Source organism: Sus scrofa, chromosome 14, assembly GCF_000003025.6.
Source record: "Sus scrofa isolate TJ Tabasco breed Duroc chromosome 14, Sscrofa11.1, whole genome shotgun sequence".
Lineage (NCBI taxonomy): Eukaryota > Metazoa > Chordata > Mammalia > Artiodactyla > Suidae > Sus > Sus scrofa.
The window spans coordinates 112398235-112413714 of record NC_010456.5 but is presented as its reverse complement, the minus strand read 5'-3'; the positions used below and the strand labels follow the sequence as shown (position 1 = coordinate 112413714).

At 42.5% G+C, this 15480-nt stretch overlaps 1 protein-coding gene across 8 annotated transcripts in view; it reads right to left on the bottom strand.

Annotated features, from left to right (window-relative positions):
- Nucleotides 1-14951, bottom strand: part of BTRC (beta-transducin repeat containing E3 ubiquitin protein ligase) — a 189278-nt gene extending 174327 nt beyond the window's left edge. For 4 of the 8 annotated variants that reach the window (XM_021072708.1, XM_003483546.3, XM_001924828.6 and 1 more), the window contains exon 1: nucleotides 14684-14951. In XM_021072708.1, the coding sequence (XP_020928367.1) occupies nucleotides 14684-14731 (48 nt within the window). In that variant the 5' untranslated portion in view covers nucleotides 14732-14951. Of the gene's footprint in view, nucleotides 1-14296; nucleotides 14424-14672 lie in introns of those variants that run through there. The other 4 variants (XM_003483545.3, XM_013983675.2, XM_021072709.1 and 1 more) reach the window with 4 other exon arrangements.

Below are 15480 nucleotides of genomic sequence, written 5' to 3'. Positions count from 1 at the left end.
TTTTGTCTAAGTGTGATCTGAGAAATGTCTCTATCAGAAACACTAAGCTGGAGTTCCTGTCATGGCTCAGTGGTTAATGAACCCAACTCGTAACCACGAGGTTGTGGGTTTGGTCCCTGGCCTCATTCAGTGGGTTAAGGATCTGGTGTTGCCGTGAGCTGTGGTGTAGGTTGCAGAGGCGGCTCGGATGCCGCCTTGCTGTGTCTGTGGGATAGGCTGGCAGCTGTGGCTCCAATTCAGCCCCTAGCCTGGGAACCTCCATATGCCACAAGTGTGGCCCTAAAAAGACAAAAAAAAGAAAACACTAAGCTGGGAGTTCCCTTCATGGCTCAGCAGAAACAAATCCGACTAGTATCCATGAGGATGCAGGTTCGATCCCTGGCCTTGCTCAGTGGGTCGGGGATCCAGCATTGCCATGACCTGTGGTTTATGTCGCAGACGAGGCTTGGATCCCATGTTGCTTTTTCTGTGGGGTAGGCCAGCAGCTATAACTCTGATTCAACTCCTAGCCTGGAAACTTCCATATGCCTTGGGTGTGGCTCTAAAAAGCAAAAAAAAAAAAAAGAAAAGAAAAGAAAGAAAAAGAAAAAAAAGAAACACTGAGCTGCCTGTTAAGCAAGCAGACTCTTGAGGCCTACCAAATTAAGCTGAGGAAGAGGAACTGAGAATCTGTACCACATGTTAACATGCTCACATAATTCTTATGCTTAATAAAGTACAGTACTATTGCAATAAGCATGAATGAGTAGGTTGAATTCTTTAATTCCTTGCTAGGTATTCCAGTTTTATTTTTGAGTCCAAACTTGAAATGGGGATCTTGCCACCTCTTTTCAGTATTCACTTTGATTGAGTATTGCTTATCTCAATCTCCCCAGAATATATGCACCTATACTCCCGAAAGTATATCTTGCCCTTGCTAAACTTCCCTAAATCCCCAAATCGGCTTGGATTGCCAACAGATACCATGTTCCATCTGCCTGGCTAAATTTCCTTTCCTCAGCTCTTAGCTCCACCCGAGCACTTGGGTTAGCATGTTAGGCCTCTGTAGCTTTGTGCCTCCTTATCTGGCTGATCTTGACAAAATGCTGTCCCCAGCACAGTAGACAGTGATTATGAAATTACACAAGTGTGGAGTTCCCGTCGTGGCGCAGTGGTTAACGAATCCGACTAGGAACCATGAGGTTGCGGGTTCGGTCCCTGCCCTTGCTCAGTGGGTTGACGATCCGGCGTTGCCATGAGCTGTGGTATAGGTTGCAGACACGGCTCGGATCCCACGTTGCTGTGGCTCTGGCGTAGGCCAGTGGCTACAGCTCCGATTCGACCCCTAGCCTGGGAACCTCCATATGCCACAGGAGCGGCCCAAGACATAGCAAAAAGACAAAAAAAAAAGAAAAAAAGAAAGAAATTACACAAGGGTAACATCTAAATGAATCCTGATCTTTCTATCACACAAGTATTTGAGAAGAGCTAGTCCAGAGAACTTCAGTTTGGCTCACTATGTGGATAAACCTTTCTTTTCTAACATCTTATTATGGATACTTTCATATATTCAAAAAAGTATAGAACAGCATACAATGAATCCCCATCACTCAATTTTCCACCCTCTAAATCCCAAAGCAAATCCCAAAGATTATATAACTTTGCCCATTTTTATCTATGTGAATATCTTAATCTCCTTATTAAAGTTAGGAACTATACCAACATTGTTACCCACCAAATACTTGTTTTCTCATACTTAACTGCTATGGTAACCTTGCCTTTAACTAATTACCCTGAACATGCCTGACACCAGCCATAGTTTACTCTTCTCTTTTTCTTCTTCTCTCCTATCCTATTCTGGGTAAACATTATTCATTCTCTTTCCAGAATACTCCTTGAATATGCTTCCTTCTTTCCATACATACCACCCTAGCTCAAGTTCACATGGCTTCTTGCCTAGACTATAATATAGCCCTTAACTGGCCCTCCTTGCCTATCTGTTTCCCCCTCCCCATTGCAATTCATTCTAAATCAAATAACTAAAGTGGTCTTCAATCTTCTTTGTTGTTATTGTCCCCAGTGACAATTAGATTCAGATGTAAATTACAGACCTTTCAGAAAGAAAGTACTCACAGGTGTCCATTCCCTGAATGGGGGCCATGGACCTCAGCTTTAAAAAAACCTTTACACTATCAGTAACAAATAAAAAATTTTAAAAATAGTATCTAGAAGTTCCCTGGTGGCTCACTGGGTTAGGGATCCAGCAATGTCACTGCCATGGCTCGTGCCACTTCTATGGCTCTGGTTCAATTCCTGGGCCAGGAACTTCTGAATGCTGCGAGGGCATTAAAAAAAAAAAAAAAATAGCATCTAAAAACACCAAATACTCAGGAATAAATCTAACAAAACACATACAAAGACCTCTAGACAGAGAAATTAAAGACTCGAAAAATAGAAAGATACACCGTTTTCATGGATTGAAAAACTCAATAGTGTTACGATCTCAGTTCTCCTCAAAATTATATACAGATTCAATGCAATTCCAGTAAGTTAGGCTGATTCTAATATAAATGGACATGCAAAAGGCCAAGAATAGCCAGCACAATCTTGGGGAGAAAAAAGCTGAGGGACATACACCATCAGATATCAAGAAATGGACTGGGAGTTCCCGTTGTGGCTCAGTGGGTTAAGAACACAACGCAGTGTCCATGAGGATGTGGGTTTAACCCCTAGCCTCACTCACTGGGTTAGGGATCCAGTGTTGCCCCAAGCTGCGGCAAAGATCACAGAAAAGCTCAAGACGCGGTTCAGATCTGGTGTTGCTGCGGCTGCGGCATAGACCTGCAGTTGTAGCTCTGATTCCACCTGGCCTGGGAACTTCCATATGCTGCAGGTGCAGCCCTAAAAAGAAAAAAGAAAGAAAGAAAGAAATGGTACAGAAGTTCCCACTTTGGCACAGCAGGCTAAGAATCTGTCTCTGCAACGGCACAGGTTTGATCCCCAGCCTGAAGCAATGGGGTAAGGATCCAGCAATGCTGCAGCTGTGGTATAGGTCACAACTGCAGCTCAGATTCGATGCCAGGCCCAGCAACTTCCCATCCCACAAGTATAGCCGGAAAAGGAAAAGGAAAGAAAAAAAAAAAAAAAAAGAAATGGTATAAAAATATACTGATTGAGTGTGATATTGGCACTAGGATAAACATACCACTGGAACAGAACAGTCCTGAAAATAAGCCCACACATATATATAGGCAGGTAGTATATGACAAAAGTGACCCTGCAAAGCAACAGAGAAAAAACAAAACTGAATTCTGCTGCTCACACCAAATATAAAAATTAATTCCAAATGGACTGTAGGTCTAAAGGCAAAAGGTGGAAGTTCCTTTGGGGCACAGCAGGTTAAGGATCTGGCATTTTCACTGCAGCAGCTTGAGTCGTTGCTGTGAAAGTTCAATCCCTGGCCCAGGAACTTCCACATGTTGCAGGTGTGGCCAGAAAAGAAAAGAAAAGAAAGAAATGTAACAGGTAAAACGATTCATGGTCTTAAAGAGATATCTGTAAACACATGTTCACAGCAGCATTATTCCCAATAGCCAAAAAGTGAAAGTACCCTGTGTCTGGAAAGAGATGAATGGACAAAAACAAATGTGAGGTACACACACAATGAAATACTATTCAGCCCAAAAAGGGGAAAAATTCTGAAATGTCTTAACATGGATGAACCTTGAGGACACTACGCTAAGAAAAATAAGCTCGTCACAAAAAGACAAATACTGTAGGAAACCACATATATAAGGTATCTAGAATAATCAAATTCATAGAAATGAAGTAATGGCAATTGCCAGGGACTGGAAGAGAGGGAAACGGAGAATTATTTAATGGGTACAGAGTCTCAGTTTTGCAAAATGAAAAATCTGTATTCAGTTTAGTTAGGGTCAAACAAAACAGGTGTCTAACATGAGGTGGGATGGAAGGATCAGCAGTGATCCACTGCAGGATGTTAGAACCCTAGCAGGATAAAGAAGATGTCTATACAGGAATATGGCAGCCTTGGTAGTCCTACACAGGATACTGGAGTCCAAATACGGTGAAGAGAGCAACTTAGTGCACAGTATCAGAGCCTGAAATGAGTTTCCTGGCAGCTCAGTGTGTTAAAAATCTGGTACTGTCACTGCTGTGGCTCAAGTCACTGCTGTGGTGTGAGTTTGATCCCTGGCTCCAGAACTTACACATGACACAGGCATAGCCAAAATAGGCTAAAATGAGAAGGGTATTCAAACAGGGGCGTAGGGGCAGCAGCCTGAAATGGGACTTTGCAGCCTGATAAGGTGAGGATAGCATCCATATAATCAGTGTCAGGAACAGCAGAAACAGGAGAGACTGGTCACACACAGCGGGATTGATTAAGAAAATATGTTGAGGGTAAAGAGGGCCAAGTTACTATCAGTAAGGGGAGTTACAATTACAGAAAGGAAATTCTTTTTTTGGCTTTTTAGGGCCGTACCCATGGAAGTTCCCAGGCTAGGGGTTGAATCGGAGCTGTAGCTGCCAGCCTAAACCACAGCCACAGCAATGCCAGATCTGAATCACATCTGAGACCTGCACCACAGCTCACGGCAACGCCAGATCCTTAACCCAGTGAGTGAGGCCAGGGTCGAACCCACATCCTCATGGATATTAGTCAGGTTCATTATCGCTGAGCCACAACAGAAACTCCGAAAGGAAATTATTGAATGAACCCTGTTGTGTTAGATATCAGTGTGAACCCATGATTTTAAATAAGTATAGAGATAAAATTAAAATAGCGATATAAATGTGCATGCATTAGTGGCTTAAAGCAATGTTAATTTATTATTTGACAGTTCTGAAGTCTGAAATGGGTCTCACTGAGCCAAAAATCAAAGTGTCAGTGGCGCTGTATTCTGTTCTAGAGGCTTAGCTTTTCTCTTCCAGCTTCCAAAGGCTGCTCACACTCCTTGGCTTATGGCTCTCTTCCCTCATCTTCAAAATCAGCCAACAGCAGACAGTTCTCACACACTACTCTGACCTCCTCTTCAGCCTCTCTCTTACATATTTAGGGCCCCTTATGCTTACACCGGGCATAAACTGGATTATCCAGGATTATCTCCCTATTTTATTTACTTGCTTTTTTAGGGCTGCACATGTGACATAAGGAAGTTCCCAAGCCAGGGGTCGAACTGGAGCTGCAGCTGCCAGCCTACACCACAGCCACAGCTACGCCAGACACTTAACCCACTGAGCAAGGCCAGGGATTAAGCCCACATCCTTATGGATACTAGTCGGGTTCATTACCGCCGAACCACAATGGGAACTCCAATCTCCCTCTATTAAAGTTAGCTGCTTAGCAACCAAATTCCATTGGTTACCTTAATTCCCCTTCGCCATGTAATTTAATATATTCACAGGTTCTTGGGATTAAACTGTCCATCCTGGAGAGGGTGGGACAGAGAGGAGCATTATTCTGAAATTATATCTTCTCTACTTCTATGGCATTAGAGCTTCTTCTTTCATTTATAAAATGATGGTGCTAACCGTGGTGTTTCTTTTCTTTTTGGCCACACCCACAACATGGGGAAGTTCCAGGGCCAGGGATCGAACCCACACCACAGCAGTGTTCTGAGTCAGTGCAGTAATAATGCTGGATTCTTAGCCTGCTGCGCCACAAGAGAACTCCATCTTTTTTGAGTATTGGTTGTTTATGAAAAAATTTATTGGAGTTCCCATCAAGACTCAGTGGTTAACGAATCCAACTAGGAACCATGAGGATGTGGGTTCAATCCCTGGCCTTGCTCAGTGGGTTAAGGATCTGGCGTTGCCGTGAACTGTGGTGTAGGTCGCAGACGCTGCTCAGATCTGATGTTGCTGCGGCTGTGGTGTAGGCTGGCAGCTACAGCTCCGATTCAACCCTTCCCCTGGGAACCTCCATATGCCGAGGCTGTAGCCCTAGAAAAGACAAAAAGACCAAAAAAAAAAAAAAAAATTAATTCTATAAATCCTCTATAGGTAGTACAAAATCTTGGACATTTTTTCCCTTAAATGAAAAAATCCAAAAACAAAACAAAGATACCATATATTTAATAAAATATTTGTATTTTTCAGAATATAAGGAATAGATCAATCAGAAAAAGGTGGACAATGCTATAAAAAACAATGACCAAGGAGGTCAGAGAAAAGAGGCTATCTAAATGCCTAGAAACCTAAAAAAGCCAAAAACCTAAATAACTTTTTAAGGTGTTTGACTACAACAATCAATAAGGAAATGTAAATTAAAACAGTGAGATAATACCATTTACCCATTATTATGGCCAAGTGAAAAAAGACAAAAGCAAGTGAAATGTTACAACAATGTACTGCAACTGGAACGCTTATATGGTGCCACAGAGAACATAAAATGAAAAAGTTTCAGTGTATCTACTAAAGCTAAACATTTTTCCTACCTTATGACCCAGGAATTCCATTCCTAGTACATATCTTAGTACAACAGAAATACGTACATATGCTAAAGAAAAGACATGTACAATATTATTCATAAGAGCACATTCACAGTAGCCCAAAACTGTAAATAACCCAAATGTCCATCAACAATAGAATGGCTAAATACTTGAGGTATATATTCACACAGCAGTAAGAATGAACATACTACACAACAACCTCAATGAATCTTCTCACGTGGGACAAGAGATGCCAGACACTAAAGAATATATACTGGCAATTCCGATCGTGGCTCACTGGAAACAAATCTGAGGACGCAGGTTCGAACCCTGGCCTCGCTCACTGAGTTAAAGATCCAGCATTGCTGTGAGCTGTGGTGTAGGTCGCAGATGTGGCTCAGATCATGCACTGCTGTGGCAGTAGCATAGGCCAGCAGCTGTAGCTCCGTTTTGACCCCTAGCTGGGAACCTCCATATGCCGTGCGTACGGCCCTAAAAAAAGACAAAAAGAAAGAATTAAAAAAAAAAAAAGAAGAAGAAAGAAAGAAAGAATATTTACTGGATGGAGTTCCTGTTGTGGCTCAGTGGGTTAAGAGCCCAACTAATATCCATGAGGATGTGGGTTCAATCCCTGGCCTCACTTGCTGTAGCTGCAGCTGTAGCAGCTGCAGCTCTGATTCAACACCTAGTCTGGGAACCTCCATATACTGCACGTGTAGCCATTAAAGAAAAAGGAAAAAAAAAAAAGAACATATACTGGAATATTTCCATTTATACAAGGTTAAATACCAACAAAGGTAAAACTAATCTATAGGTACTAGGTAATTGTTACACAGAAGTGACCATTAGGTAAAAATTCAATGAGCTGCATACTCATGATTTCTTTAAAAAGTTGCAGTTCCCCGGTGTCTCATCAGGTTAAGAATATGACATTGTCACTGCAGTGGCCTTGGTTACTGCTGTGGCACAGTTTGATCCCTGGCCAGGGAACTTCAGCATGCTGCAGGCATAGCCCAAAAAAAAAAGTAATTTATTTTAATAAAAGCCTACATAGACACACATATATACCAAATACAAAAGAATATTATTCTTAAATACAAACTGGATTTAATCTAAACTCCCTAGCCTCTCAATCTTTCCTTTCCTGTCAGCTAGGCACCTTATATTCAATTCATACCTATCTAATCATACTGTGCCTGCCCATCTCCTGATCTTCTGGCCTCTACCCAAGCTACTCCCTCTTCCTAGAACTGCCCACTTCAGAAACAAGTCTGTCAAAATCTATCTACTCCGCAAAAACTAATATGAAGCTTTCTTCTTCAAAACTTCCAAAGATCTTTCCAGTTAAAACTAATTTCCCTTCAGAGCTCCTTTGTGGCACAGCAGGTTAAGGATCTAGCACTGTCACTATAGCACCTTGGTCAGTGCAGTAGCTTGCGTCACTGCTGTGGTAAAGATTCGATCCCTGGCCTGGGAACTTCCACATACTTGTGAGCACAGCAAAAAAAAAAAAAAAAAAAAAAAGGTAACCTAATTTCCCCTCCCTTAATTTCTATAGCACTTTGTGCCTCTATTTTGGCACTTACCTTAAGAGATATTTATAAAAGCCTATCTTCTCAACAGACTGTGAAGTTCTAGAGAAGACAGAAGTTTTACTTAAATTTATGTCTTCATCCCCTCTTGCCCCAATAATCCCCTCCCTCTACATGTAACTTAAGTTTACATTTTTCACTCAGTTTATGTTTATGTTATTATTATCAAATCATGTTGCATGCCAACTACCATGGCCTCGTATTCAGATGTCAACTTACTGATTTTGCCAAGTACTACTTAACAGGAAAATCCAATGCCCAAGCACAATTTAGGAACATAGAGTGCTAAATATCTAATGAAACTCCTGGATACATATAGGAGTTTAAATAGTATAATTTATCAATTAACACATTATACATGGCAATTTACAATTTAAAATGAACTAAGAGGGGTGGAAAAAGAGAGACCTTTCTTAAGTAGGTAAGATTAACAATTAAAACTTTCTAGTTAAGAAAATGAGCTCGGCAAAAAAAAAAAAAAAAAAAAAAAAAGGAGTTCCCGTCGTGGCGCAGTGGTTAACGAATCCGACTAGGAACCATGAGGTTGCGGGTTCCATCCCTGGCCTTGCTCAGTGGGTTAACGATCCGGCGTTGCCGTGAGCTGTGGTGTAGGTTGCAGACTCGGCTCGGATCCCACGTTGCTGTGGCTCTGGCATAGGCCAGGGGCTACAGCTCCGATTTGACCCCTAGCCTGGGAACCTCCATATGCCTCGGGAGCGGCCCAAGAAATAGCAAAAAGACAAAAAAAAAAAAAAAAAAGAAAATGAGCTCGGGGGAGTTCACATCGTGGCTCAGTGGTTAATGAATCTGACTAGCATCCAGGAGGAAGCGGGTTCACTCCCCGACCTCGATCAGTGGTTTAAGGATCCAGTGTTGCTGTGGCTGTGGTGTAGGCCAGCGGCTACAGCTGTGATTGGACTCCTAGCCTGGGAACCTCCTTATGCCGTGGGTGTGGCCCTAAAAAGACAAAAAAGAAAGAAAGAAAGAAAGAAAGGAAGGAAGGAAGGAAGGAAGGAAGAAAGAAAAAATAAGCTTGGAATGAGTATCTATTCAAGCTAGCACTGCCAGTCCACTGGCCAAAACACTCGCTACACTGTGGTCCATGATCAAGTGTAGGTCTTCATTTGGGGTATATACATTAAATATATTTGTTTTTTGTTTTTTGGGGTTTTTTTTGGCGCGGCATATGCAAGTTCCCAGGCTAGGGGTCGAATTGGAGCTACAGCTGCCGGCCTATACCACAGCCACAACAATGCCAGATCTGAGCCTCGTATGTGACCTACAGCACAGTTCAAGGCAACACCAGATCCTTAACCCACTGATCGAGGCCAGGGATCAAACCCACAACCTCATAGTTCCTAGTCAGATTTGTTTTCACTGCACCATGACGGAAACTCCAAGTAATGCTTTTTTTTTTTTTTTTTTTCCAAGTAATGTTTTGTATGTGTTTACTAACCTATCTTCAGAAGTCATTATTTTTGAAATATTACCCATAATCCAATATTTCACAGATAATCACATTAACAGTTTAGTCTACTACTTCCTAAGAACTACAAGGATTTATATGCATCTGTGCTGTAAAACATTATCCACACGCTACAATTCTATTTGCAGGACTTTTCAGTCAAAGCCTGAAAGTTCTACAGACATTGGAAAATACCACTGAGCCTTAAGTTTAGGTTGAGAAGGGATTTAAGAGCTCCAAACCTAATACCAAGGGGGTTGTTAGGGCATTATGTATGACCTTGATTCAAATTGCTACAGTTCAAATTCTATTACAAATGCCCCAGGAGTGACATCAACCTTATCCTTCCCACAGACAGAAGAACAGTACTGTGATACTGATGAACTTTTCAGGACATCACTATGGATTAAAGTCAAGATTCTGATTATTTCTTAACATTTTTTTTTCTACATGGTACAAAGACACGTGCTGTATTAAAATGTGAATCTGGGAGTTTTTGTTGTGGCTCACTAGTAATAAACCCTACTATTATTCATGAGGATATGGGCTCAATCCCTGGCCTCACTCAGTGGGTTAAGGATCCAGTGCTGCCCTGAGCTGTGGCATAGGTCTCAGACGCAGCTTGGACCTGGCGTTGCTGTGGCTGTGGTATAAGTCGGCAGCTGCAGTTTCCTAGCCTGGAAACTTCCATATGCCACGTGTGTGACCCTAAAAAGCAAAATAAATAAATAAATAAAATGTGATTCTGGAAGAATCCAACCAACAGGTGTTATTCAGTAACCCAAAGGAGAAAGTGCTAATCAGAACAATGCTAACAATGGAGAGCAGAAAGAAGCACAACAGTTATAATAGCAAGCATTTTATCATTCTTCCATAAATCAAGTATATTAGGTTATTACAGATTATTATTACCACAGCAATTATTGTGCAAGTTGCTCCCTCTTCCACTTCTTTTTTTTTTTTTTTTTTTGGGGCTTTTTGCCTTTTCTTGAGCTGCTCCCGTGGCATATGGAGGTTCCCAGGCAGGGGTCGAATCAGAGCTGTAGCCACCGGCCTATGCCACAGCCACAGCAACACGGAATCCGAGCCACGTCTGCGACCCACACCACAACTCACAGCAATGCCAGATCCTTAATCCACTGAGCAAGGCCAGGGATTGGACCTGCAACCTCATGGTTCCTAGTCGGATTCGTTAACCACTGCGCCACGACGGGAACTCCACCTCTTCCACTCCTCCTATGGGCAGAGTATACTTTCCTGCCTTTTGACTCGATTTCATGACTTACTTTGATTAATGGAATATCAGCAGGTATAATGCAACCAATGATTGAAAGGCACTTGAACAACTGGGTGTGCTCTTTGTGCCTCTACTATAGCTATGAGGACAGATCTGCCTGGGAAATCATTGCCTCTTTAGTCTGAGTCCCAGAATACCATGTGGAACAGTCCTGAGTAAGCAGCCAAATCCAGAATCAGTCAACAAAATTCAGTCTGTCATCCAATACTCAGTAAATCCATAAATTCTTGTGAATAAATATTGTACTGTTATGACATTTTGTGGGTCTTTATTACTCAGCAGCAGACAATTGATACAAAGATACTGTAACAACTCTATTTCCTCAGTAATTCAGATGATCAGAAAATCTATATGTAACTCTGGACAGTAACTCTCCACTCTAGCCCATCTGATCAGAAAGGAAATATGCCATCATAGTCCACTATATCTCTGCTCCTTAAGGATGAAATACAGTGTAAGAGAAAATCCTGAATCAGACTATTTCACTTATCTATCAAATCTTTAGAAAATTATTTTATATGTCCTAAAATGATTTTACCAATGTGTCAAATGTTTCCCCAGTTCTAAGATTCCGGGTCTGGTTAATCCTATCCATTTTTTTTTAACTTTTTAAATTAATGTTGATTTACAATGTTGTGCCAATTTCCGCTGTACAACAAAGTGACTCGGTCATTCATACCTACATGTATATATATATATACACACACACACACACACACATACATTGTTTTCTTTTCCATCATGGTCTACCCCAAGAGACTGGATATAGTTCCCTGTGCTATTATCCCGTCCATTTTAAAATAAACTTCAAATTCATCCCTCAACTTACCAGATGATATGATATATACAGAAAGATAGATTATAGACGTACCACAAAAAAAAAGGTAAACTTTAAGATTAGACCATACAAATCAGTCTAATCTGCTATTCACAGTCTCAATAATAACATTTTACTATATCCTGCTGTATAGCACAGGGAACTATATCCAGTCACTTGTGATGGAACATGATAGAGGATAATGTAAGAAAAGAAATATATAGATGACTGGGTCACTTTGTTGTACAGTAGAAATTGACAGAACACTGTAAATCAACTATAACGGAAAAAATTAAAATCATAAAATAAAAAGGTTTTATTATAAAATTTCTAATCCAAGTATTACATTAATACAGTAATGAGCAAATTTCATGAAAGAGAATATCCATTCCGTGTTGCCATTTTATGCCAAATACTTACAAAAATTTCAATTTGACTGAAAGGACAGTCCTTCCATGTGTACTGTACACTAATTACTAGGTGCAAGTGCAAACAAAATACCTTCCTATCTCAAATGACTAAGTAAACAGACATATTATAATAAGGTAAAAGGAACCAAAAGCAAGTTGTAACTTACTGAAATTCATAATAAGACTGTTACTAAGCTGAAAAAGAATACCAAATCTCTAATTCCTCATTCTCTGTTTCAGTTATTAAGGTATCATTCTTGGTGACCCTCTCCCACTTGGCCTTTTTGCAAACAGCAGCCACAAAAGCAGGCAAGGTCAAAAATTAAAGTAACAAAAATTAAAGAAAAATTGACTTCTCCCTATGAAAATTGACTCAATTTTTAATAATGTGCAGTATCCCAAAAGCTGCAAGCTACAAGGCCATCTCCAGCTCCACTTTAATCAGGAGACCATTATCAAGATATAACTCACTGGTACAAAGCAGAGATCAAGTAGTTGAGACTGCTCCTAGGCTGAGGTCTAATGGGGAGTTAAGAAGATGATCTCATAATGTCTCTTAATGATTTGTAAATCACATTATTCCATAAATCTGACACATGTCAAGATTAGGACTGAGTCAGCCTTCAAGCAGGAAAACAAAAATAAGCAGCTGCCACTTTTCTAACTTAAATCTAGAAGCTGGCTATAGATTAGAAGCAACCTCCTCTCACTTCCAAAGTTCAAAAAATTTTCAAAGCCTCTTCTTAAAATTTTAGAATTTCAACATTGAGCAGAAACTCAAGAACCTTCCTCAGGAGTTTCTGTCATGGCTCAGTGGTTAACGAATCTGACTAGGAACCATGACGGTGCGGGTTCGATCCCTGACCTTGCTCAGTGGTTAAGGATCAGGCATTGCCATGAGCTGTAGTGTAGGTCACAGAGGTGGCTCGGATCCCACATTGCCGTGGCCCTGGCATAGGCTGGCAGCTATAGCTTGGACTAGACCCCTGGCCTGGGAATCTCCATATGCCATGGGTGCGGCCCCAGAAAAGACAAAAAAAAAAAAGAACCTTCCTCGGACCTAAAAGAATTTTGTCAATGATACACTTAAACTTTAGTTAAGTGTTTTTGAAAGCACTAACACAAAATAAAGTTATAGTAAGCTTGACCAGGCTGTGAAAAAGTATTCTTGTAAATGGGGCAGTTTAAAGCTTAAATTCAATTAAGTTAGTGTCCATGTTTGTTCAGATTTGTTTTGCTATCTCAAATAAAGACACAAAATAACCACCATCTAATTTAAGAAATAAAATTGGTAGTGACAGGTTACAATTACTTCTGAAAAAGCAAGATGCAAATAATATTAATGTCCCTATGGACAACTGTTAAGATAGAAGTCTATGCATCCCTTCAATTTTTAGCTATAACCACAAAGTCTGGTTTTACACCTAGGATATACAAATGAAGCATCAGAGTAAAAGCATCAAATTATCAGACTATACAAATTTGCCAAACGTACATATCAAAAGAAGAAAAGCAAGATATAAAGTTAAAGAACTAGATTCCAAAGGATTTAAACACACCCACAAAATTCAATCCAAGTTCACAGTATGCTTCATAGGCACAGTCACAAAATCCAAGTTCATAGCATACTTCAATCTAAAACTCAGAAGTAACTACCATTCCTGACATCTCCCATTTCCCACTACCTGCATTCCCTTTTTTATCTCCTGAATTTCTCCACTGATCTCATCACTTCTTATGGGTTTGGATTCTAATCTCCATGGCTTTTCCTTTCCCAGAAAGTGATACAGCACACGGTCCTTTTACTGTTTCTAAATTTAGCACAATTTACAATGTAGGGTAAATTTTATTTTACCCTATTAGATCTCCTGTACGCAGGTTTCCCTAACCAATGAATCTCTTCTCGCCCCTCCTTTCAAACCAGACGACAGAGCCCCTTTCCTGACATTTGTAATTCTGGCTCATAGTCAACACCCCCTTTCCTTTACCCAGAGACTAGATCCCCATACCCAGTTCTTTTCTTCTTAAGTAAGGCCTAGTCCTTTCCAGAGTTTGTCAACATTGGTTTGGCCAAGCAGGGATTGCACCCTGAAGGGAAAGGCTATCTCTCCCACCTCATTCTACAAAACTACAAGTTTCCCACCAGCCCTGGTTCTCTCTACCCTTAGATCCATCAGCATCCAGCCCTGCCCGTTCCCACCCACCTCCCACTCCCAGTATCTTTCCTCCCACGGTCCCGCACTGCCCCTTCTCCACTCCCAAATGCACCTCTTCTGGGCCTTACCCGTATCCCTGACACCGGGAAGGCCCAGCCAGCGGCCGCACGGCGTCTCTCCTTCTGCTCCTCCGCCCTCCAGTAACTGTCCCCACGCCCCTTTCCCTCCAGGGCCCCGCGCGCCGCCCAGAGCCCCCTCCCCGATTAAGCTCCCGCTGTCACTTGGCCTCTCATCCACAAGATGGCGGAGCTGCTGCCCCCACCCCCGGGTCCTCTCTGCAATCCCCTCCTGCCTCTCAGGAGCGCCCGTCCCGTCCCTTCAGTCGCCCCCGCCGCCGGCCTCTGCCCAGGTCCCGCTGCCCCCTCCTCCAGCAGGCAGGAGGCCCAGGCCCCAGCCTCAGAGACGCTGCCAAAACCCCCGCTTCTGCCGTTCCCTGCTCTGCACCTTCTCCTCACCATAAACTTGAGCGCTTTTTCCTGCAGCACCGCTTCGGCCGGGTCCATAATCGCCAGGGGCCACTGGGTCTGCACTCCTCCGGGGCCGCCCCCTTGATGCCAGGCCGCAGCCAACGCAGCGCCGGGATCCCGCCTCCTCTTCCTTCCCCCCGCCCTCTTAGCTCTCAGGCTCAGGCGGAGGGGGGCAAGGAGGACTGACTGTTCCGTGCGCGTGCGTGCCCCTGGCTCACGGGATTTGTAGTTCTGAAGTTTGCCCCGGCAAGAACTGAGGTCACACCGCGAACTCCAACTCCCGAGATACACTGCGGTGAGGTCGCGGTGGCCGACCTCCAGACAACTCGCGGTCAAGTAGAGAGAGAGTCAGCGGATGGGAATCGTAGTTCATAGCTTCCACCGTTGGGAAACAGGGGTAGGGGGAAATGTGGGTGTCTCCGTGGTTACAGAGCGACGCCAGTGTCTTGCCTGGCAGTTGACATCAAGATGGCGATCAGCACCTCGCCTGTAGCCCAAATACTGGGGAAAAAACCTCAGAGGACAGTGGTCCTAGGACCTCCCTAACTGTGGTTGTAGAGAACTGGACAACCACACATTTCATATACCCGGCGTTTGCGGGATGGATATCCACCCAGAGGCAGTTGGGCCTGTGGGCACCTAGTAGCACCTCATATACCAATGAAGAATTTCGAGGTCCTCCTGAGGCTTTGCCTGCGCTTCTATCGCCTTATTCTAACCCACAGCAAGTCAGGGCCAAATAGAACTCTGCTCAGGAAATTCTCCGTGTTTAATGCTCAGAAAGT